At 41.0% G+C, this 26,037-nt stretch overlaps 1 protein-coding gene across 1 annotated transcript in view; it reads left to right on the top strand.

Moving 5' to 3' along the window:
• Positions 1-26,037, top strand: part of KIF26B (kinesin family member 26B) — a 299,953-nt gene that overhangs the window by 243,043 nt on the left and 30,873 nt on the right. Inside the window, exon 10 of the mRNA XM_076334227.1 lies at positions 3,781-3,940. Within this exon, the coding sequence (XP_076190342.1) occupies positions 3,781-3,940 (160 nt within the window). The remainder of the gene's footprint in view (positions 1-3,780; positions 3,941-26,037) is intronic.

Genomic DNA, 26,037 nt, shown 5'->3' on the forward strand with positions numbered 1-26,037 from the left:
CTGGCTCTGCATAGGTTATTTGTAATAAGGAATAGATTGCAAGCTATGATGTGTAGTGGGTGAACACCACTGCAGTATTAATGTCTGATGTTTGAATGCAGAAAATTTACATTGACTGTACTTATAATATAAGAGAGAAAACCAGAAAGTTGCTCCAAATGGAAATGCAGTTTGCACGTGTTTAAGTAATAACCCTTGAGGAATTGGCAGGCAGAAATCTCAATTAACTAAAGGTTTCTTAATTAACCACCCTGCAGTGGAAAGTAAGACTGAATGCTCAAATGGACTGGTTCATAGGAATAAAGATGGCTGATTTTGAGGGAATTATTATTACAATTATTTAATGCTCCATGCTTTTTACTGAACACAAATAAATGTACACACAGTCCTTTTCTACTGTTTTCAAATGGAATTAATAAAAGGGGAAAAAATATTTTCCTGTGGCTGTAATGACTCATTTTAAAAAAAGAAGACATGATCCTGTTCGATTACAATATGGCATACTTTGCCCACTGCCTGTAGTTATATCTTTGTCTCGTGACCATACCACCTCCTGTCTTCAAGTTTCCATATCTGAGTGGCCTCACAAGCCAGGCAGGGTCAGATCTTGCTGATAATTGAATGAGGGGGGAATTCCAGCTGCTCAGAAAGGGCGCCTAGTGATTATCACTGTCTCCTGCTGTAATGAAGGACTTTTCAGAAAACAACATGAAGATAGTAGAGATATATAGATTCCAGTAACAGGATTAAAAAAGGATAGGAAAAAGAAAGAAAAAAAAGAAACGCAGGTTCTAAAGGATAAGAGATTAAAGGGCTGGCTAATGTATGATTTTGGTAAAAAATGACTGTTAAAATAACGCATTGGTACTGTACTTACCTCCTTGTTAGATTCATTACCAGGAATGTCATGAAGCAGGCTTAGCACCATTGAAATAAATGGCATTGTGGCAGAACTGGCACAGTCATTTTTCAGCTGTCAGCTCTGCAAAGTCTCTGTGGCCATAGACAAAAACAAGTGTTAGGATGTTCCACTTCTCTTCTTCTCTCTATAGTTGCCAGGCACATTAATGGAGAACTTGCCTAACAAATAACTTCATTTTCAGATCAAGCAAGTGGATCTGCCATCCTAAAAATGTCTTACTTTGACTTGTAAATTAAATAAGAAGGAAAGATCCAAAAATTTCTCTTATTCTGGATTTCCTCAGCCTGTGTAATAGGAATATGTGTGGAAACAGTATGACTAAGATTTTGAAGGGTAGCGATTTCTTTCATTTTCTTTTGTTTCCCCAATGTCTGGTAATCTTAGCAACAGAAATATTTATTATATATAATTCAGTAAAGTCACCTGCAGTCATTTTCAGTAGCAACTAAACACATTTCTTTGTTTTTCTAAGTAAATCATTAGGGGATCCTCAAAAAAGGTAATTTCAGCCTTCTGAGGGTAGCAGTCCTAGAGGACTCAGGGACTTGTAAGTCTAAGAGTTTTAAGGACTCTTAGAGGGGAGGCAAAGGTCCTCCATGAGCAGTTCAGAGGAGGTGAAGGTGCAGCTGCCTGGACGGTTCCCCAGGGAAGCCTGGTTTTCTGCAGTGAGTGCAGGAGCCCGTAGTGCATGTGGATACTTCCCATGAGTAGTATCCCACCACTTCCCGAGAGCACAGTGGTGAAACTTCCATGGACATGTGTAATGGGTTGTCATATAATCTGGGGACTGTTACAGCGTTTTGAATGTCTAGCCACCAACATTAGTTTTAATCAAACATTTATTTTCACTTCTGTTTTGTAATACTCGGCATGATTTAACCTATATTGCAGTATAATTTAATACATGGGACTCCTGTGTTGCCTAATACCTGATGTAGCTGGAGCACTAACAGGACTTAAAAGAAGCAGAAGTTACTGTATTTTAACAATTGTTGACAGAGATGCTGGCTACATTTTTGGAATATTACTCTCAAATCCCATAGCATAAACCATTCACAGAAAAAGTCTTCTCTCTTCTTTCTTCTTTCTTCCTTCTTTTTTCTCTCTGCTTTGCTTTGCTTTTAGTTTCTTATCTTCTCTTCTTCTTTCTCTTTATTCATGTTTCTTTCTTCTTTTATCATAAAAATCTACTCGTAGTTTTATTGTTGTTTGTTTTAATTAGCTATCACCTGAAACTGAAACAGAATTACGGAATTATATATAAGACATTTTACAGAAAGGCTTTATATTTTTACAGAAAGTTTTGGGTCATGCAAGACACCAGGTAGTAGCAATGAGCAGTGAGCCCTGTGTTTTGCAGTGCTTGCAAAATTAAATATCTCTCTCCTTATTTTTTCAGTGTAGGTTAACGTGTTTTAAGTTACAGCTAATAGTTACATATACCTTTAGTAGCTGTATGTTTTCTATATTTATATACATTTTTCACAGTAGCCTTTCTTTCTATGAGCAAATCTGCAAAATTATATGATCGTGTATCACCTTTTTGTCAATATGTAGAAGTTTTATGAGTGTCGTCTTCACGTATCTACATAAACTTATTTCCTTCTACCTCCTATGGCACCTACATGCCTGTATACCGTGGCATGGTACCACAGCTACTGAATGCAGAGTCATTGAAAAAACATGCTTGGGGTTGACAAGACATTTCCAAAGCAATGAAATGTATCTGGAAACTTCTTTTGTAAGGTCCCCATCATGTAGTTGCTCCCATTGCCATCTTTGCTTGTGAACTGGTCTCCCCCCACCGCTAATATTTCTTTTTACCAGATGCATAAGTTGAGGTGCTTGTCAAAATGGCTGTGAATTTATTTGCATAGAGGTAAACTCAGATGTGAAAGTATTTCCACTCCTGTTTAAGTTACGTTTGTGTCCTCAAATAGTGCTCTTAACTTTTAAGTTAAGATCCTAGAAATAAAACTGCCTCTTCCTACAGATAGGGAATAGGGAGGAGTGGTCAAAGATCAGATGCAAAAAAACCCAGCTAGAAAATTGTCTTGAGATAATAGAGAATTAGAAGCACTTTTGTAGAGTCTGCATAGTCCCCATCCTGGGTTCATAAGGAACCATAGGGTTTTTAAGAGAGCAAATGTCTGTTAATCTTGGTGTTTCAAAAGGTAGCATCTTTTCACTTTAAATGCAGTGTGTTGATACAGAGTAAACAAGAAAAAAAACATAGGGATCCACGGCTAGTTTTACAGAAACTATTTTCAGAACAGAGCAGCTTGTCCACAATCCATTACCCATGGCATAGCAAACCTTTTCTTAGCCCGAATGATAATGTAAAAGTATATAGACTTAAAGCAAAGTTGAACGTCCCACAGACGCCACAGGTTCTTCTGAAGATTCAGTGTTCAAGATGGGAAGGATAAGAGAAGCTACTACAGGATCACTGCTCACCAAGAAGCAATTCCCAGCCTGTCATTTTCTGGACAGAGGACCCGTAATGACAGAGACAGAAACAGAACCAACTCAGGTACAGGCTAATAGAGCTATATTAAAAAAAAAAACAAACCAACAACAAAACCGCACAGTGGTGACTCTCACAGAGTTAAACCTGCAGAAGCGGGTGAGTACTGAAAGCCTCAGCAATTTTTAAGCAAGTCCGGAGTGGACAGCAATGTACAGCAATAAAGGCTGAGAGTGAGTTAACAGGACCCCTACAGTTTCTTGCTGCTAATGTGAATTAGGAAAGGTTTCTGGATTGTTTCCTCTTTGCAAGTTGTGGCGAGTCTTTTGCTTTCCTGGGAAGCTGCTTTTGGAAGCACACGCTAACTGTTTGCTTTCTTTGTTTATGGCAGTGTCTGGAGGTCGCAGCCGCTTGCATCTTATTGACCTGGGTAGCTGTGTGAAAGTGCTCAGCAAAAACCGGGAGGGAAGCTCTGGCCTCTGTCTCTCATTGTCAGCACTGGGCAATGTCATCCTCGCCCTTGTCAATGGAAGCAAACACATCCCGTACAAGTAAGTGGTATTCTATGTTGCATCTAATGAGGGGATGCTTGCAAGCAGTGTGCTTGTCTGGGCCTGAGGCAGACTTGGGGTAAGCAGGGAGACAGTCTGCTGGGGTCAGTGCAGCCCTCTTGAGGTGCAGCAAAACCTGCCTAGGGTTCAGTGACACCTGATCTAACCTTACATCTGGTAGCTACACTGTATTTGACATTCAGGTTTCAAAGGAAGAAGCCTGCTGAAATAGGACCCAGGTGTCTTAAACTGCTTAAGGCTTGAAGTTCAGCACATTACGATTTTGTTTTCTAGGACTGTTCAAAGATTTCTTTAATGTTTCAAAACATCTGGGAGCCAGTTTGAGATTTTCTCCACAGAGACAAAAGTTGTTGCCATAATGGAGCACTATAGAGAAAATTATTTTGCTGTCCATTGGGTGGAATTTAGTTTCTTGAAAATATATGTCACAATGAGCATGCATGTTTGTCATGAGATCCTTTCTGTGATCCAAGGTTACTTTGCATTTTATTTTTGTGTGATTTGAATCTCAGTGTCAGCCTTTCACTTGTAAAAAAGAAGTAGGCCCTTTTAGTCACACTAGACAAGTGGCCTTTGCTACTGCAGGTAGCTTCTAGGAAATTAGAGGAATTGCTCACCTAGTTTGGTGAGTATGTTTTGTACTAATTTCTCTTCATCGTTGTCTCACCCCATTTGTCATGTGTGCAGGTCTGAAAGCAAGTTTGGATTCATTACCCAACCCAGACAGTCCTATTGAGAAATTTCCAATTTTGTGGACGGTATTGCTTTTCTCTAGCCTAAAGCCTAGGGAGTAGCAACTAGCATCACAGGAATGGCTTACATTAGCATCTTGTAATCGAACTGCTAATGAATGTCACCATTCATGAAAGACATGTATATGAGATCTGGAGTTAGGAAGAACAGGATGGCATGAAAAACGAACCAAGTCATTCACAGAGCATATTTCAGTCCATCCATTTTGCCCTTTTTATCATTTTAAAGGCTGCAAACATGATTATTTTCTCACGTTCATTCAAGATTGCAAGGTATTGACAAGTTTTACTTCTTTGGTTTTGTCTTCATTTTGGAAAATAAAGATGAATTGAGTTTGGTTATAATTTTATTTTTCTTCTAACGTTTATTTTCCAAAATTATTTGGCAGTGAGGGCTTAAAACATGATCTCTGGAAATATTCCCGTTCCTGGAGCTCAGTCAGACTGGAATTCAGTTAAGGGCCAACCAAATTTGTACGTATAAACATTCATGAAATGTTTTGTGGATCATGCACCTAGTCATAGCGTGAAAATAGCTTGAACTCTGAACTTCACAAAGTGTAGCTCAAACTATGCTTACCAAAAACCTGTCTTCCTTCCTGTTGGATTTTATGGATTGAAGGGAAGGCCAACTGTAGGAATAGAAAAAATGATGTTAATGAACATCATAATAAACATACAAGGAATAGTTACCAAATACAACAGCTGTCTTTCCTGGCAATGCCTGACTGGGAGAAAAGCATTACCAAACATGTCTTCTACTTGCTGTGCTACCGATCTCTTTCTGCTGCGATTCCCAGCTGTTGCACTTCTGAGCTTACACAGCCAGAGGTGCCAGCACACTTGCTCATCAATGTTTCTGTACTGCTGAAAGAAGATGAAAGCTCTCTTCAGGCCAGCATCTCCTCTTGGATTCATTCCTATAAGAGCAGATAGTATAGAGTATAAGTATAGAGAAGTGGTTTGTCATCTGTAAATCAGAGGCAATGTCTCTGTTTCTAAGGAGGACTTTTAAAATGTAATTTGAAAAACATATTGGCATGTTTGGGAGCAAATTTTGTCCACTTCTTGCTGAGAAGAGTGCAGAAAGCATTTTTTCCCAGATGTGATCTATTTACGAGCAATGGAAATAAGAGTCTTGGTGGCTGGGTGAGTGCAAACACTATTTGCTCAGTGATCCGGCAGTACAGGTGTGTGCTGCTCCTCGGTGGAGAAGAGAGGAAGGAGGCGGGTGTGAGTGTGCTGCATTGTAGAAGAGGCTGAGCATCCCATAGACTGATGTGATATGTGTTCAGTAGCACCTCTTGTTTAGAGCAACAGTTAGCCTATCTAGCTGAGATCATTTCCCTTTCTTTAGGGGTGTTCTCTTTCATTGTTAAGGATAAAATTAAAATTTTGTTAACTGCCTTTTTTGAATGGGACCAAAGGAAAACAATGGAAGTGTTTTCTTATGTGACAGTGCTGTGCATTGTGTGTGTGGTCTCGGCAAATTTCCGTAGAGGAGCAGACAAAATGGAGCATCTTTTCTTTACCTGAGCTTTTAAACAGCCATTAAGTATTTCATGGCAGCCTGTCAGTAGGCACTGCATAGCTTCCTGGGAGCCCGGAAACTCACAGTTTCATAGACATCAGGTTTTCTCTTACTGCAGAAATTTAGTTCTCTAAAGTCTGAGAGGCTGCAGGCTCTTAAACTCCCTTCAGTGCTGTATCCAGCTTTATCTCCGCAGGTAGTAGTTGTAGGGAAAAGCTTGTTCAGATTCATAGCTGGTATAAACAGATGCTACTGCATTGCCTTCAGTGGGCTGTGTGTTTATGCTAGGGATGAATTTGCCTCTCTGCCTGCAGTCTCTATGAAAAACACATGCTGGTGTTCAGCACATTTTGCTTTTTTTTTTCTTACCCATAAGGCTAAGCCTTGGAAGCCATTAAGTTGGAATCCTTCTCCCTTGGGAACACCCCCACACCCCCCCCACATTTTGGGAATAGTAACACAGATTGACACGGGCTTTAGCAGGAACTTGTCTACTAAAGTTGTAAGAAAGTAATGTAGAAATTCTTAACATCAAACAATACAGGTTGATATGGTTTGGGATCTTGTCCTGCATTCAAGTTAAATTCCACATGGGTCTGAGAATGGGCAAGAGTCCCTATAATGGACAACAAGAAGCAGCTAATGAGTGACCAGGCCGTGATTTCTGGGAGTTTGTGTCTTTCATATATGTACTTATAATCTCTCTCTAATATCTCAGTGAGTTATCTCTTTGTCACTATTAATGTCCAGACCTATTTTGAACCTTACTAAGCACATCATTCTATCATGGTATGAACCAATGAGTTCTTCCAGCTCAGTACGTTACATAAAAATAGAATTTTTAATTTGACTTAAATACATTGCCATTTAATGTGACCAGTTTCTTTTGCTCTTGAGTTAAGAGCAAATTCCTCAAAAGACTGGGCAAGAATTATTTTCTGCACAGGAATGTCAAGTATCTTCATAAAAATTGGAAAGGGCACGGAATGTCAAATATCTTCATAAAAATTGGAAAGGGGCACTTGCAAGCCCAAGGAAGAGCAAGGGAGTCAGCTCCTGCCCTGACCAAGTTTGACAGAGCTCAGATCTGCTACAGGAGGGGGGTTTTGCTAAGCTGCAGTAATTGTTAGTGCCATTTTATTTTTTAAGAGCATTTCAGCTTTACATTCGTGATGCATTATCTGCCTCTGATTTCCAAGACGAATGTGTTTTAAACCCTCAAATGAATACCCATTTGCACAAACTCCAGATACTGGTTTATATAGCTCACTATTCAAAAATTACTCCAGTTGCTAGGCAACAGGGGTGGTGATAATTCATGGTAATGCTGTTTTGGAAATAATCATTTTTATACATTTTAATGACTATGAGAATGTAAGAAAACTGTTTAGAAAAGTGCAAGGCTGTATGAATTTCTCTTTCAGAAATTGTTGCTTGTTTTATTTAATAGGCTTCTCTCTTAATGTGCTATCCCAATGTGCTAGTGTTTCTGAAGGCATCCTGTATTTTGAACTACATGCTTATGCTTATCCAAGGAGGGAGTCTTGTCCGTAAAATAGATGGGCGTGAGTCAAAAGCATGACTTTTATTCTTGGCACTTCTGCTTCTCTGTCGTATGGTTGCAGTTTCTCATAGATCTTACATGCTGGTATTGTTTTTTTTATCCTATCTGTAGAAAATAAAATGATATTAAGTGACTGGTGCAAGGGTGAACAAGAGGCTTAGTGGCAGAGCCACCATGTTTTAAGATCTAATCTGGTGCTTAAACCATGGGCTAATCCATTCTTTCTTTCTGCATGACCTTTGGAAAATAATTTATTTCTGTATCTATTTATTTATTCCCATTTATAAAACTGAGCTACAAAAAAAACAAGTAGGACTTTGTAAAGGGCATTCAGACTTGGCAAAAAGCACTACGTACATTTTAACTGTTGCTAGGACTCTGTTACTTTATTTTTTCACTTTTTAGAGTTAAAGACTCACATCGATGGTCCTAATGGGATGCAAAATCTGGGCTTTTTTGGTCAAGGGTAGACTATTATTGCTTTTAAGTGAAGAGGAGAAAAGGGAAAGTGTTGGATTATAGTATTGTGGTATAAAAGATGAGCCTAAAGAATATGTTGTATATCAGATATTTTCTGTAAATTGTTAGTTAATTTTTGGAGTAAAAATGCAAATGAGGTTTGGATGGATCCAGTAATTCAGATTCTTTTCTTGGTTAAATGGGTGTATCTATGCATTTGTTTCATCTGTGTAAAAAAACTGTGTATGAAGAGAACTGGGATCCCAGGTATCTTTTGTTTATACATCTTGCCTTTGTCTTGATAGCATGAGTTAGATTATTTTTCTCAGAAGAAATGTCAGTGAAAACTTTTCAGGAAGAGATAAGGAAAGCTAAAAACCAGTTCACAATACGATTCTTGTACAATAACTAGTATTAGTACTGGAGATTTTATCCTTATTTACGAGCTCATACTAAGTCTTAGTTTTGTGGGATTCACACAATCACGTCTGTTTACTAGGCCTAAGAATTTAATGCCAAAATTGAACTATATGCCCAATGAGCAATCTGTTTATCGGTTACTTCATCAGTGCTTAAACCTAAAAATTTTTTTTTTTTTAATTGAGAGATTTCAGTCACTTTTGCTTTCCACTGCTGCATCTACTAGTCTTCTGTAGCTTGCTTTTGCTTCTCCTCAGTGAGACCATGGTACAAAGCCCACAGAATGCCTCAGAAAAAATCTAGTGCTACCTTTGGAATCTTCAATCTTTCTTTGTTAATTTAGTATTTAATATATTAGAAGTGGATGAAGAACTGTTTTGCTGTTTTACTTGTGGAAATGTGAGAGCAGATGAAGGGGAAATAAAGAATGAAAATGAGGACATGAGTGACAGCTGAAACAGAACCACAGGACTGGGAAATGGCCCAAAAATGAATGGGAGAGCTCGGAGAGACACTGAGATTACGTGTAGAGGAGACAACAATCCACAGAGAAGAACTGGGAAGCAAAAGATAAAAAGAAATGAGCCCATTCAAAAAGAGGAATAAGCGTAAGAAATACCCCTGAATGATCCAATTGTAGGAGAGCGGTCAACAGAGATTTTATTGAATGTGAAGTAGTTCCTAATTAGCTATCAAAAACATGAGCTGCTCAGGAACAAAAGAATTTTTCCATGATGTTGGCAGTCAGGTCATATGGACCAGAGCCTTGGCTAACAGACAGTGAAGCCACTGGAGCAATGCATATTATACCAGCTGAGGACCTGGCCTTAGGTGCATGCTCTTCGACACTAGCCAGAGTGCTTTGGCAACATGGAAGAGCAATGCAGTTGCCAGCAAGAGGTGAGCACTGAAACACTGTCAGCACAGATATAATGAGGACTTGGAGCATCTGGCAATTACTTTCACCTTTGGGGTTTTTCTGTAGCTAACAGTTTTACTAGGTTGAATTTCTGACAATTTTTTCTTTATTCCAGGGAACATAAAATAGATGGAATCAGGCATGCACAGTCTGTGAATGTAGGAAAACTTCATACATTTTATTAAATTAATCTGCAGCTCAAGAGCATGAGGATAACGGATTTTGCATGCTCCAGCAATCATTGTTGTAGTGTTCATCAACAATGCACTTTATTGTAGGACAGTTTGTACAGCTGATAGCGCAGATTTGAGCTTTATCTGCACACGTCTTACAGTACTGTGTTTCTTCATCAACTTAATGAGAGAGAGTAGACAAAGTCCTCAAGGAAAGCTTCAGTGGAGCCGGCATTCCCTAGCTTTGGGTTTTCAACTCAGTCCTGCCAGACTGGCAATGTGATAATTATTGGAGCAGAGGTGTCTGCGTGCATGTGTAGTGGATGTAAGCGAGTGTGTTGGATTCACTGAGCCTGATCCCCTGTTACACCAGTTTTACAACAGCCCTCAGTTGGGCTCAATGGCTCCATTCTACACAAGTGTTCAAGTGGGAAGAATCAGGCCTCATGAGCTAGCTCTTTCAATGCTCTTTGAACCACTCGACAAATTACCGCCTTACAGATACTGTAACAAGCAAATAATGATGGACTGCAAAATGAAATGAGAAGGGAAGTGCTTGTGGTTTATAGTCAGATTTAATAGCGATTACTAATTGCATTTAAATAGCCATTCCTATCAGCAGCAGATAGCTGCATCATGGACGGACACTACTTTGGTCCCGGGCCAGCACAGACGTGACTGGTAATGAACAAGCAATCCAGTAGCGTGCAAATATTGCTGAAATATAACTTGAGTGGGACCCAAATAGGCTGTTGTGGTGATTTCATATACAAATGAATCTGTACTTAATTCATTAAAATGCCATTTTGAACTTTCAGTTAGGGTATCCAGCAGTTTATTCTCACCTGTTCCACCACTGGGTCAGGCTCAATTGAACATTAATACATTTTCTCACACATGGAAATGTGGTGATAATTCATTTCATGTATAATTAAACAATTTTGAAATAGTCATATTCTTGGAATAACTAGTGCTTGTGCAATACAGCAAATTATCAAAAAGCATGCAGTAATATTTATTAACCCTACTTCACGTTTTTAGTTATCTCCAGTTTCTTGAATAGTTGCACATGGATATGATTTGTGAAATTAACTTTCGTTTCCCTACTGATCCTTCTTTCCTTGCACAAATCCAGTGTGACTCAGGGCAAGATTGCAGAGACATCCCACTGCAGATGACCAAAGAAAACAGCTTTGCTTTGTGTAGTGCCAGTATGTAGCCTCTTGTTTGGAGTTGGGCATCTCATCACTAAGAAGAGGTTACAGACTGCAGAGAATTTAAAAGAGAAGCAAGAATTATGAATGGTCTGAGATGAATGGGTTACTCACCTGGAAGAACACCATGACAGAAATGAAGCTTCATAGCTTGCAGGGAAAAGGAGACCTCTGAGAGGGGAGATGACAACTACTCTGTGGTATTTCAAGGATGTGAATACACACAGGAGGAAAGAATTGTTTCTGGTGAGCCGAAGTGGCAGAATGATTTCTTACCCTTAAGTAATGAGACAGAGAAATATAAACTTGAAAGCATGCTAACAGTGATTCCTGTTAGTCAATGGAATAACTTCCCAAGAGCTGAAGTGAACCCTTCATTGGTAGAATGATTTAAAAGAAAAATAAACATGTAACTAACAAATATTAATTAACAGTTATATAATAAACAGTTCCAGACTGGTTAAGGGCTAGGCTTACGCAATTTCAGTGCAGAGTTCTGGGGCCAAATCTTTAACAATTTTGAATAGCTGTACTTCCATTTTGATAATTTATCTTCATCCTTGTTTGGAAAGTGTTTGCACATGGCAGGCAGTTATACAAATAAACAATAAAACATTTTCTAGTGTGTCTACTAGAATCTCCTCTGCTTTTAGGAGTCTGAAAACTAGCAGGTGGCTGGATTGTTACACTTGCATGGCATCAAAGAAATCCAGAAAGTCTCAGTGGTATCTTTCTCAAGACTCTACCCTAGCAGGGATATGGGATGTCCAGTCCATTTCTGTGCCAGATGATTTAACTCAGTTAACCACTTTTCTTCCTTCATCATTTAGTTACACCTTTTTTTTTAAAGTCTCTTTCTCTTTGAATTGCAAAATCAAGTTCTCCCAGTGCTTGATCCAAAACTCAGTGTAAGTCAATGGAAATCTTTTTATTGGGCTTTGGCTTAAGCCCACAGATTAGAAAACATGCTTACATCTAATTAGATGAGATAATCCTCAAATCCTTGCTAAGGGATATTGTATACCATAGTTCATGTTCAGTATTTGATGATTAACAGCTTGTTTGTTGAAAGAGGCAGTATGTGGTTAAGTGTTACCTAGTGATGAGTTTGCGTGGGATTGCAAGGGACGTGATTGATGGAAGTGGTGAATGTGAAAACTGGAAATGTACAATCATCTATCAACTGGTTGCAAATGCGTCTGTGACCGTGAATTTAGAGCTCAGGAACTTGCCACATAAATAGGGATTTGTGACTGCTGAAGTAGCACAAGCAGGACATACTGATTTTCATCTTCAATGTATATAAATAGTATTTGTGACCTTAACTTAAAAATAAACAAAAACCTGGCTTACATTTTCTGGGCAAATAGTTGAACAATTTTTCTTCATACTCTTTCTTTTCCTGGACTCTATTTAACACCACCCCCTCAATGGCGTGACAGGCCTTAGAAGCTTTGAAGAGAATTGCGTGGTTGTAAATGGAGAATATTTCAACCAGTTTGTCTTATTGCTTCAAGGGCACTTGAATGGCATTGCAAATGCAAGATGTTTTTTTCCATGCAAACTTTTTATTGAAGTTCTTATTTTCATAACATGTTTGAGAGGAAAGCAATGAAGACAATCCTCTTGTGCTCTTCAGATACCAGCTAGCTTCTGCTGGATGATCAAAGTTTTCTGGCTGGTGGTTGCCTCCAGGCCTGTACACAATGAACAGATGTGAAGTGAATTTTTTAAAATATGCATTGACTTTTTAGAGTTAAGCAGGCTGGTTAGAACTATATTCTGAAATATTAAAATTAGCGTGCTCTCCTGCTGCAGAACAAACTTGTTAGATTATTTCAATTTTTAAAATTTTGTTTGTTTATAAATGCCATCAGGTGACAAGCTTTCTAGCAATATGTGACAAGCCTCAGTAAAATTAATTTCAAACAACAGGTTTAACTGTTTTAGCTGATTTTGTCTCATCTACCCCATCAGCAAAAGTGTTCTACCTGCCATATTTAAAATTATTTTCCAATGGGTTATGTTTGAGAGGTGGGGGGAGTTTCTCTCCCTATTCCTTAGTTTGTGCTCTTGGGCAGAAATAAAGCTTCACTCATTTTGAGAATCAATGACAAAATGTACGTCCATACTGTCAGAAATAGCAGCCCTTCTGGCTCCGTTTGGTATGGCTGGTTCTGAAGAGCAGAGAGCTGGGTAGCAGAATGATGGCAGCAGCTGTTTTGGGTGCTGTTACAAACCTGGGAACTATGGAGATACAGTCTTCAGTCTCTGTAAACAGAACAAAAGGAGAAAGTTGGGAACTGTCATAGACTTGAAGGGATTTTGGGGCTCGGAAAAGGATGCACAATGTATTGCACTCTTTGCAGGAGTGGGTGCTCTCACTGATTGAAGTCTCTATCCCGCTGCCCTCACTGTAAGCAGCTTGCACAGCCTGCAGCTTTCCCGGGTGTCCTGCCTGCCTTCAGCAGGAGCTCCAGAGGGCAGGGCTCTCACATAGCTCCCGTGTTGCGTGTGCCAGTCCCTTCGGGCAGCTCAGACCGCACTAGGCGCCTGCGCCGCTCGACTCAGAGGCAGCCGGAGAACAAACGAGGGGAGCCACTGACAAGGTGAGCTGTTAAAAGCACCTCATCATCTCTGTGCAAGTGGGACCTGAATCTCCTTGGAGCAGTCTTTTAAGGATTGAACACAATTTTCATGTCTGCCTCCAGCTATAAACAGAGTAGCAGAATCTTTTGTGCTCCTAGACTGCGTTTCCTCTCTCTTGCAAACAACAGTTTTCACAGGCTCCATGTGATGTGCTTTGAAGTTACACGCCTGTGCAAGAGGACAGGAATTAGATGCAGTATCCAGATCTGCTACGCAGTTGGCATATACTGCATAACAAAAAAAAAAAAAATGTTTCCAAAGGTATGGTGTTAGAGAAATAACTGCACTTTTTCAGAGAGGGAGAGAGCGCATTCTAGGAGCTCTGTGTACTTAGTCAGACCATGCCGACATGCACCTCCTGAATCCTGCTCGTCTCTCTCATGTGCAGACATTGTGGGAGTGATGGAGGATAGTTCTCATGTCAAAGGGAGCTGAGGGTAACTGCTGTAGTTGCAATAGTTTACACTGATGTGAAAGAGGGGCTGATGGAGGACCAAAGCTGAATAAGATTTTACTCTGAAAATACATGTCTGTGGAAGAGAACCAGTTGGCACCCTACCACGTTGTGCTCCAGTGAGATTTGTGAAATGGTCCTATGTTTTTTTTCAGCCAAGGGTTGAGGCTGCTTACTGTGGAGTGTGTTTTACAGAAAAAGTGAGGGTGTGCTTTGGTAACCTTTAGGATCTTTGCATCATGCAGAATATAAAATAAGCCTGTTAAGCTGGTAACAGAGTTTCTTTTCTCTTGTTAGGTGACTACTGCCATTTTGGATGGCTATGTGCTAATGTGTAATGGCATTATAATCAGTGGCTTTTGTTGGTTTTGAGCTACTCTTGATTGCAGTCCTCTGTGAGCTGCTTCATCTGGAATCATTTATGTGTGTGTCAGACATAAACTTCAAGAAGGTTACACAACTGGCAAAGTCCTTTGTGTCCATTTGCAGATGCCGTGTCAGCTCCCCTCATGCTCATCCCAGCACAACGAGCCCCATGGCGGTGAGGGTATTGTTTGGGGGAAGGCTCTGGCTGCTGTGAATCTGAATGTGATGCTTTGGGTCTCTCTACTGTTCATGCTCCCAGGGGCTGTCACCTGTCTTCCCAGCAGGGTCAGGGCTTGTCCAGGCAGGGACATCGTGCTTCTGCAGCACTGTAGCAGAACTCTTCTGGTCTCTACTGGTATCACAAACACATCTGTTAGGTGTACTCTGAAAATTGAAATGGATTTTTTCATCCTCCCAAGAAAATTCATAGTTTTGCTTAAACTTTTCTACGAAACATCTTTTTTCACAGAGAGGTAAGACAGTGAACACAGAGAATTACAAGCAAGTCAGTAGGTATATTTGACAATAAACTGGCTATTGGAAACAGATAGCACAATAAGGTTTTCTTTACAAATTGGCTCATTTGATTAGAGAAGAATTTACATTGTTTAATATGTAAGATTTTGAATTTTCTCTGATAACGCTATTATATCACACCCATGCAAATGATAGCATAACCCTTAAAAATACATTTTTAATTCCATTGGCCAGGTCCCATCCATCAATGGTGCTTCTCTGTGGAGCGATACCTGATTCTTCTAAGGAATCTCAGCTTCACGCTAATAACTGTTACTATGTTTCTCATAGTAAATGAACATCTCCCAGCCCCGTGGTCTGATTATCTTCATATTGAAACATTTCTGGCAGTTAAATCTGCAAACCTTTGCATATTTAAGTAGAGAACATTATTTTGGGAGATCTAGAAAGATGGGCAGAGAGCGGCAAGTTTTCACTGCTCTTGCTGTGCAGCTTCAAAGAAGGGGAGTCCTGAGGGATTCTTGCTCATTTTGCCCATAGTAGGAAGAAAAATTCTCTACCACCATATTTAGGAAAAAGGTCCAGCTTCTGGCAGATGAAAGGCTATGCACTTACTGTCTTAAGGTCAGGGCTAGATGAGTGTTGAGAACTTGCTCAGCGTACTGTCCTCTGCCATTATCCAAGTTTTGAATTGCACAGGTATAGACCAGCAATGGATGTGTTTGAGTGGTTGACTTAGAGACATAATTTGTTTTTTGAGGCATTAATGTTCATATTGATCATCTCTGGTTTTGACTCATTCAGAGTAGGAACCAGTAAACACAGGGCACAATATTGGTATTGCTGGGTGAATCTCGTAGTCTTCAGAAAAGAAACTCCAGCACAGTTAGATTGCAGGAAATTACATAGCCCCTAAATGTGATCTTGTGCTGCTTCTCAAATATTTCTGTCACTGCTCTCAATCTGTTTATATTAATTATTAAATATAGAACTTTTATATTCCATGATGCCCTTAATTTACACAAGCTTTACAGAATGTGGATCAGATACATTTTCCTACCTGTTCTTACCTACATCTTACCATCTTTAATCCTTTGCATTCATTAACAAGTGGTAACATTATGAAACATCCTGTCCTTTTCCTTCTTTATCTCCAATATATTTCAGAAGTAATTTTTATTTATTATGTAGTTCTGGCAAATGACTGTGAAGCACTTATTGTCACTGCTGCAGTATCTTTAGTCCATGTTTATTCAGAATCTGAATTCTGGCTGCAGTTTCTCAAATACTTTCATAATTTCAAGCAGGTGGGGGAGAAGGAGGCAGACATAACTGGAAGCCACATTTCTGATTCTGGGGCATTCCAGGGGCCCAGCACCCTCTGTTAAACCTTCTGGAGGCTTAACTGGCAGCAGGCACCTCAGGATGCCTGTTGGGCTACCCTGCTGCCTAACATCTCCACAGGACACAGTGCACAGCGCTGTGACCCTGTCTCTGACATGTCCCTTCTACTAGCAGCAGTCATATCCTTGGCAATCCCCTAGGGTAGACTTGTAGGAGACCCACAGGAAATACTGTCTTGACTGCTGTCTCAGTGACTGCGCTCCTAAACATTCCCTGATACTATACATGATGCGCTCTTACATGGTGGAGAAGGTCTAGAGATGTGTGAAGCTCTCACCCTTTTCTGTTTTCTTTTATATTTGCGAGGTCTGAAATGGAATGGTATGTTCTGCTGTGTTAATTGATTAAATGGCATCTATCATAACATAAAGAGATCAAACAGAATTATTTTTTTCTCCCGCGTTACCGTTTAAAGCTCTCAATTCTGCTCAGATCATTAGCGTATAATTTTCAGATGAGCTAGCCAGAAGGTCCCTAAATAAAAATTAGTAGAAAAGATTAGCTAGGAAAGCTAGACTGGTAATGAGCTGTTGCATTATGGTATTGTGCTAGGTTTATAGTTCATATCTAGCCCTAATCAGTGATAAGTGCAAGTTGTCAGCATTTGATGGCTAATTGGTGTTTCTTGGAATTACACTGCAACAAAAACACTGAAATGTAAACAAAGCTTTTCTTTATATATGACAACTTAAGAGTTAATTATAAATGCTTGGGTCAAATACACCTCTTAGCTACACTATATGCAAGTCTGCTGCGCTGAGGGAAGTATAAATTTCTTTGGTCCCTTTTGGGTCATTATTACTTTTTTTGAAACTGGTACAGTAGTGGCTTTGAAAACAGAACAGGACCTTTAAACCATTTGCTATGTATTTAATATGTCATACATCACACAAAAAAATAACTAAACACAAACTACTGGAAAATATTAACAGTGCAATAATAACTTGAACTCTCATAACGACCCATTTGTTATTGATTGCATTTACTCCGTGTTCATTTGAGAACTGCTGTCCTCCCACAGAATTAATTGGACATAAAATCATAACATGGATCTGAAAAATTATAAAGTAGGAATAATCTAAGCCACAGGACACGAAAGACTTAAAAGCTTGGCTAACTTGACATCTGTGAGCTGAGGTTTTAGTCATTGCACAGCTATAATTAGGTGGCTCTAATCACTCTCATAATGGTAATATGGGAAATGTCCTGTCTGTCCTCAGTAGCTGGTGATGGGAATGACTGCTATGCACAATGTTGTGCTTCAAAACTGTGAAGCCCGACAAGCTCCACGAGCAGGACTGGCTCTGACATGCGTGCTCCAAGAGATACTTAGCCACCTCCTGAGAGGCTGAAGCATACATGATCACACTGTCTCATTGCTAGTCATCCAAATACATTTTTTAATTGGCCATTTAATTGACCATTTCCAATCAGATTTAACACAGGGACAGGCCTTCAGATATCTGAGGTCTGTGCAAGACTTCTGGGACTGGGAGAGGAACAGAGCAGAAGCAGGCTGGGCCATGAAGGTGTGAAGCCAGCAGTTCCCTGCTCCATTGCATGCTGGCTTGCCAACCAGCTGAGCGTAAATGCCGGCCAGCCAGCAGGCACAAGCCAACAGGGAGAGAGGAAGGAGCTGCAGCTGGAGGAGATGAGTTAGGTGGGATGTGGCAAGGTGAGGTCATAGGGACTATGCAGAAGAAGGGACAGCAGAAGTGTAGGAAATTGAGGAACACAGGACACAAACCCACAGGAAACTAGTGTTCATTAATTCCTCTATTCGTAGAACAACTTGTTCATTTATTCAGATCCTCACCATTTGAAATGCAATTAGATGAATGTATTTTCCTGCTGAGTAAAATTCATACAGTCAGCAGACAAACCCCTCTCTAAATGATTTGCTCATCAGTATGTATGGAGGAGGAGTGATAGAGAGAAGAGAGGAGCTTAAATGAGTTCACTGCTAGATCGTCTGAATTAAGTGATCAATTTATTGTTACTGCAATAGATGCAAAAGTTAACACTGAAATGTTAAGAAAGTCCCGCTACAACAAAAATTCGGTATTAGCATTCAGATGTTAGAGGAACAAATCCTGAAGGCCTGAGTTAAAACTCACTTTAGAGTAAATCCAGACAACAGGTATTGCCTTCTTGGAGGGTAAGCCTTGAAATAGCTTGACTGTTCCCAAGACAGGGAAATCTGGAACAGCTGTCTGTGCATTTAAATTCAACACTACTCCCAAAATGGGGATACATTTGGATACAACCCTCTGGATACAACCCTCACCCTCTGTTTTATGCAGACATAATACCTAAAGTCTGAATTTCTAGGTGAAAGAACGGTGGTAAATATAATCTGCCTAGACCTGAGTAAATAGCTGAATTGGTGTCCCCTGAGAAATTATTAATTAAGCTGAAGAAGACAGGGAGCTGTAAGATGCATCAGATAGTGAAGACTGATGAGACAACAGTAAGCTAGCGTTGAAGTGGGAGTATCAGAGTAGAGGGAAGGCCACCAGGGAAGTTCTTCAAGGACCATTTTTGGGAGAGATTTTATTTAGTGTTATCATCAGCAGCCTTGACACACAAAGCAGGAGCATGCTAATCATAGTGGCCGGTTACACAAAGCTGAGAGCCATCACCTGTACAAAGGAAGATCAGAAAATCAGATGGGAGCAGCTGTGGGACCTCGAGGGCTAGAGTAATAGAAATGGCACTAATGGCTTGCCCTGATGGACTGCTAACAATTTCTACTGAAATCTGGGAGCTCATCAGCTAGAAGGGGGGTGGGGTGTGTGTACTGATTTAGGCATATTGGTTAATGATCACCGGTGTCCACAGGTGATGTAACAGAAGGTAATGAAGTCTGAGGGAGCATTAGGAATGACAGCAGAAAAATAGTAATGCCTTTATGTAAAGGACTAGCGATTCCTCTCCTGGATGCAGCTCTGGTCACCCATATAGATGAAGGATGAATTCAGACTGAAACAAGTACAAGAAAGGCTGGCAAGGGGAGTGTAAGTGGTGTCTGTACATGCGGTAGGAGCGTTCCCATCTCTGGGGAGTGAGAGCAATGGAAACAAAAGGGCCATGGGCAAATAGGGGAGTAGATGGCTTTTAGCGTGCCACTCTGAAATGGAAGTGTGTGTGGGCAGTGCTAGGAAGCCCTAATGTTTTTAAGGATGGGTCTTCTAAATGCTTGAGGAGGATTATATGATTCTCTATACCAGGTAGGGGCAGGAGCTGATAATTCAGTTTCTTCTTACCCCAAGCATCACCTTTGCTTTGATGACATCCCACAGGGATCAGGCTCACAGGACCAAACAATGCATTTCTCTTTCCTCCTTCTCCTTCTGTGGTTGTTGTCCATACGCTCTCCTTAACAGAATGACCGTCTTTCCTCTTGGCCTCTCTTGTGTCTCCAGACCCATCGACCAGGGCTGGGTTGATCGGATGCTGAGGAACCCTTTTCCGCATCCTTAGGCGATCACAGCAGGCATGCAGAGGGGATGCAGGAAGGAGGCTGCAGAGCCTTGCTGTAAACCACTATAACCTAACATTAAGAATGTGAGAATGGCCGTACTGATTCAGGCCAAATGTCCTTCTAGTATCCTGTCTCTGTCTAAATTCAACAGCAGATGCCAAGGAGAGAGCGTAAGACTAGAATGAGTACTTTGTCAAAATATTCTTGCAGCCTCAACTATTTTCAGCTGCAGGAATTCCTGAGCTTCAGCAGCGGCTTTGTAAACAGAAGGGGGACCTTCCACGCACATTGTAAATGAGTCCAGTTTGAGGCTTTTTGAAGATGGTTGAAGGTTGAAAGGAGCTTTCTATGAAAGACTGGCTCAGCTTGTCTTTGAAATTTTATTTTAGTGCTTCTGGGATTTTGAACAGCTAACTCTGTAATAGATATCTTTTTATCATTTAAAACTAAATACATATAAACAGTAGCAGTTGTATATTGCTTTCTGGCACTCACAGCTCTGTTCTGACGACCAACCTTGTGGAGAGGCAGCTATTAACATGGAAATATTCAAATTTACAGTTGATTTTCTGGGCATAATAGATACCTATCGAACTCTAAAGCATGCTCTGGTTACTTTAGGTAAAACTGCAAGGTATGTAACAATTATTAAATGGCAAGTTCAAAAGAGTTCCTTTGCTTTGCTGTCACAGACTATTAAGAGATCTCTGAAGTGTCAGAGATATAAGAGCCTATTGAGAAGCTTGTCTAATTAATGGTATTATAGTGGGCAAAATAAGTAGAAGAATCCATTTAAAGAGGGAGTGAAACTTCAGATAACATGAAAAATGCATGTGCATCATTAATATTTTAAATTGCTGCATAGATGAAGATAAATGTATTTGATACAGCCTGTCTCCAAATGGTTTAAATAGCAAATATAAGTACATTAAAAATCTTTATATATTGATTTGGTCACTTTTACTTACAATACATAGTACTTGCATGGAGACTGGGGTCCCTCAGGTTTTATTTGGAGTCCTCTGTGAATAAAGTACGATGGAGTGTGAGAGGGGTAAAAGAACCAAACATTTAGTTTTCTTGTGCCTGTGTTTGTAGCTGACAAAATTCCCACTGCCCTGCAGCAGCTGCTAGATTTGGTCCTATGCTGCCAAAAATGTCGTCATAAAACTGCCTGTGGTTCCACGGGTTGACTTCAATGCCATGTATTTGACTTCAGAAGGGACTATTTTATTCATTATGTCATGTACCCTGTCACTAAATCTGTAAAAGCCGAATTCAGACCCTGCTGAAGCTTATGGGAACCTTTCTGTAGATTTCAGTGACAGATGGGTTCGGAGCACTGTGCCATGGGTTTCAGTTCATAAAAATCTCAATTTTGGGGCTTGTTTTCGGACATCATTGAAACCAGGCACCGGTAGAGAAATTTTCATCTATGATCTTTAATTGCCATGCAAGATCAACATCATCACTGTTGTTGCTCAGTCTGTCTCATCACATCTCTAAATCAGCCCATTGTGTGAGTAGCTCAGCCCATCTGTGGATGAAAGTTGTTGCTGTCTGATGGCCATTCATTTTTATGTGAAAGGAGTTTTTGGTCTCTCTCCAGTTCCTAACAAGCTCGCCCGCCCCTATTGACTACTGGCAGTACAAATATAGAGGCCAAGGACTTACAGGCCAGAGAATGCTGTGTTCATCAGATTCTGCAAACATTGTTGCAGGTGTCTAAGAAACTTACTTTGACCCTGAAACTGTATATTGAATAGTAAAGCAAATGGAGTCTGTGAAGTGAAACCAACTTTCTAGTCCATTTTGCTTTTTACAGAAGATAGGTGTAATGGAGAAGCTCAGCTTTCTTACTCTTCTCAAAAGGGAAAGAATGTGTAAAGTTAGACAGCTAAGTCCATACTTAGCCACCTTATTACTTACCCAGATTTTTCGAAGGAGATGGGCATGCACATTGTCTAGGATCTGTATGTATTACCTGTACATGCCAATACAGTATTTCTAAATAACAGTCTTTTTTTTTTAATTCCTGGATGGTTTGGAGCTGAGCAACTGAGGCCAGTGTGTCCTCAGCTGATAAATGGGAGATGACACATAAAAAATTCCCCCATTTTGGAACTTGCTTCACCTGCTTGATTCCCATCCTAGATGAGCAGATCACTTGGCTGCTGCAAAGTCCATCTTCCTTGCCAATGGATAGGGATCGCTTCTTTTAGCAGCTTTTAGCGGTTTAATGCTTCTCTGTGAAGCAGAGTTTGGAGCTGTATGTGAAGAGGAGCTTTAAAAGGTATTAAATTGATTACCAGAGATGGAAGCATGACTTGAGGCTTCTGACTGTTTATTTTGCTTTAATGCTGTTAGTTTAATATTTTCGCTGCTTTACTTTGTGTTTTCACAGCTTATAGTCAGGACCCACTTTCATATGAGTGCATATTTTTTGGTCTATTGATCCAAATGAACAGTTCTGAGAGCATCAGCATCAAGAAAATAATATTTCTAACAATTTGTCTCTTAATGTTGGCATCCAAAAGTGTATAAATACTGGCTGAAAGTTCCCCTGTGGTTGGGAATTTCTCTCATCTGTGTGCCTTCTCTGGTGTGTTCAAGAGTGGAGTTTAAGGAGTTTCAGTCTTGTGTCTGTGGGAGCACAAATAAGATTTCTCTCCATCCATCCAGCCATCAATTCTCACAGCATTTACAGAGACTTACTATCTTTGAGGCTTTTATATTATTTCCTCAGTTTCTTCAAATTGGCCAATAGGCTAGAAGCTTATTGCTGGAGGTGATGAGGCAAGCTTGCATGCAGGTGCATAGGCAGTCTGAACTCTTAAGCCTAACTTTCTTTGGGAATACGTCTAGTGAGTGGCATAGATGAATTGTATCATTTTCATAATATTAATGACAGCCAAAGTCTGCCTTCTTTTTTCTTTTTTTCCTTTCCGCACAGGAGTGTGTGCACTTTCACTACCCTCTGCTATAATGCTGTGGACTGAAGGCTCTAGGAGGTCAAAAATCTTACTTATCAAAATGCAAAGTATTTTGCTGAGTGACCTTCACAGTTTCCTGGAGATGTCATCTATTTATGCTAGTAGCGGTGCCAAGTGGAGTGGTTTCTAAAACTGAACAGCAGTCAATTTATTTTCAGGTACCACTCCATTTGGGATTGCAATTAGGATAACTAGAGCTGCTCTCCAGCACAGGAAACTGGGAAGGTCACGCTGCCAAATTGTTGGCATCTTGATGAAGGAGTGTAAACTACTGCTGTCACTACTGCAGATCAAATGAGCCTAACCAGAATGAAGTAATTATGAAATCCTCCCAAAAGATCATGAATATTCATGGATCAATAACAAACATTCGAAGTTAATTTTCGTTTGAGGAAATAACCCTGGTATTCCACTCTCGGTACATATGAATCATAACACTCCTTGCAAGCAAAGAGCAAAGCGCTGCTGCTTGCTGCTCGGGCTCATGGGTGCCGCTGCACATGCAGCAGTGCGCTGCCTCCAGCCGAGCAGTGCGGGAGTGCTCGGTGTGGCAGCGAGCAGCCTTTCCGTCCCCCCTCCAAATTGCCGTGCTGTATTCACCAGGAAGGCAGCCGAAATGGTTACCTAGCTGCCTGGGGTGTGCGTAACACAAGAGTTGTGCCAGTCTGGTAGGCAGGTGCTTGTTTGCGCTGAAAGGAGAGTTGAGGTGGCTGCTGCCCTGCCCTCTCTGCAGGGGCTGTCACCAATGGTGGCTCTTCAGCACGTGTGACCCCAGCCGGTGACACTGGCAGCAGCTGAGCTGCAGGGAGCTGAAGCCTTCTGAAAAACAGCCCCTTTGCTTAGTCTCTTGAATGCAGAGTGGAGAACCTCGCTTTAATCAGCTGTGCTCAAAAATAGCAGCCTGTCCCAAAGGGCCCAATCCTGCAAACTAGTGCTTGACCCTGTGAAGGCAGTGGGAGCTGGGGGCAGCAGCCCTGCAGGCAAAGACGCTGAGCAACGGGAGCGGATCCTGCTCTTCATGCTGATGGAGGGGTGTTGGAAATGCCCTCGCTGGGTGTCTCTTTGCTGGGCTCGTGCCAATATTAGCTACCAGAGGGGCTGGTGTGAAGGTGGTTTCCAGAGTGTGTCCTCAGCAGATTGTCAGGGGATGTTTCCTCATGCTTCTTTCTTGCTATGTGTTTTCCCCTATCGCTGCCCTGTAGGCACAGGCACTGGCCAGCCACTCTCCACCCCTTCCCTTCCCAGCACTCCCGCTGTGCTGCCAGGGCGCAGGCAGCCCGGAGGAGAGGCAGGCAGGCTCCTAAGCTGCTCCAGTTGCTATTCAGCAGCAGATACGACTGTTGCCTTCTTGTATAAAGCAACCAAATGGCTTCACAGAGATAAGCCGAGCCAAACTTGTGGTTGCCATCATGCTTCCAAGTAAAGGGAGCCAAACAAGGAGGGATACTGGGGGCGGGAAGGCTTTTTCCTTCCCTTTGTGAGTGTACCTTGGTAGAAGTTAGCATAGAGACTGTCCACATGCACAGTCCTTAAATTATTTAAAATCTGGATCATTATTGGTTTTAACTGTGGGGATTTTTTTTCTCCTGTAAATCACAGTCTATTTACTGCGCAGGTTTTCTTAACCAGTGGCGTTGCTGGTTTTGGAGAATCTGGCTTTAAGTCCAACATATAGTTGCTGAGCCTAATTAGCTCCCTGGTTTAATTGAGCTTCTGTTTTTCAGCTAGAATTTATTAGGAGCTGGCACTGTAATGAGACAGACCGCTAGGACCCTTTTCCTTTTTGATTATCTTTGAGCTTTGTTTGTGTGTTTTTAATGGTTGCTTGTGAATGATGTTTGGCTCTGTGCTGTGAGTTGGAGTACAGAGGGGAAGAGGGATCATTTTGTCCATTGGTCTCCAGTAGAGCTGCCCTCCCGACCACCTCCTCCCTCCCACCCCAACGCTTGCTCTTGCTGTGACTTTAAAGTACATCTGGATGTCTGAGTTCTCATTTGAGTAACACGTTGACCTGTAAATAAGGGTTTATGTCTTCAGTTTGACATTGCCAAAGTGTGAAGTGCGCCTAAACCAAACCACGTAAATTCACGTAGCTGGGGCAAAGGCTGCGAGGAACTTTTTTCGCTCATTGGTTGAATTATTTAAATGAAGCCCATGCTGCTGTAGCTCCACTGGTGGCACAAGGCAGAAATGAGAAGATGGAGGGGCCGTTTTTCCCTGTGCTAGTGTAGCGGTGTGCAGCTCAGACCTGGGCTGGCAATGTCAGAAACCATGCGCTCTTTAATATGTAGGTAAAAGTGGAGCTGGGGTGTGATAGCAACTGCTTTATTGTGAGATAGTTCTACTATGGATAAGCTTGAATTGGTAAGATCAGTCAGTGGGACCTCCAAAGAGTGGGGGATTTTACGTCATTTTTGGATAACATACTCCTTGACTGTTTTGTAGACTGTTTAAGTTTCATCAGCTTTGGGAGCAACTTTTAGACAAAAGCTACAGCTCTTGAATGAGCCCCGTTTACGGTGAGAGGGACAGTCTGTTTCAAGGAGTCGGAGTAGCTGGAGCTATTGGGACTCTGTCCTTCTGTCATTAATTTTCTTTTCTGTCTTTGGTGAAAGGAAACAAAAGATGTTATTTTGTGCTTCTGCCACATGCTCATGTGTTGTCACAGGCACAAGAATTGTTCTGCAGTATGAAATTTGCATAGTTAGGCTCTTAAAAGACAAGAATTATAAGGGGGAACCCCCTAGACTTTATATACATTTTGTAATACTAGAATTCAAGTAGAAGTCCCTGTTATCCCATACTTGGCTGCAACAACACCTTTCTCCTGCTCTTGACTGCTTCAGTGTCACATCCCTTCCAGATGCGATTGTGATTTTCACAGTACGTGAACCTGAGCACAGTATCCTCTCAGTGTAGTCCTTTCAGCTGGCCCCCCCTTCCCCTGTGCAGTGAGCACAGCTTTCTGTGTTGTTGTAGTGTACCTCATACAAGATAACTAACTGCAGTGGCAGTGGAGATTTCCACTTTGCTTAATTTTCCCTTTAAGACTATTCAGCTTCCACCTGGAACAAGTTCATTATTTCCCCAATGTCTCATTTCACCAGGTGAAGGATTCCCCAGGTTAAAGGTCCAACACATTACCCATCTTTCTTCAACTGCCTCGCTTCAGTCTGCTAACAAAGCCAGGCTTACATGGCTGAACCACCGAGGGCTT

Source organism: Aptenodytes patagonicus, chromosome 3, assembly GCF_965638725.1.
Source record: "Aptenodytes patagonicus chromosome 3, bAptPat1.pri.cur, whole genome shotgun sequence".
NCBI lineage: Eukaryota > Metazoa > Chordata > Aves > Sphenisciformes > Spheniscidae > Aptenodytes > Aptenodytes patagonicus.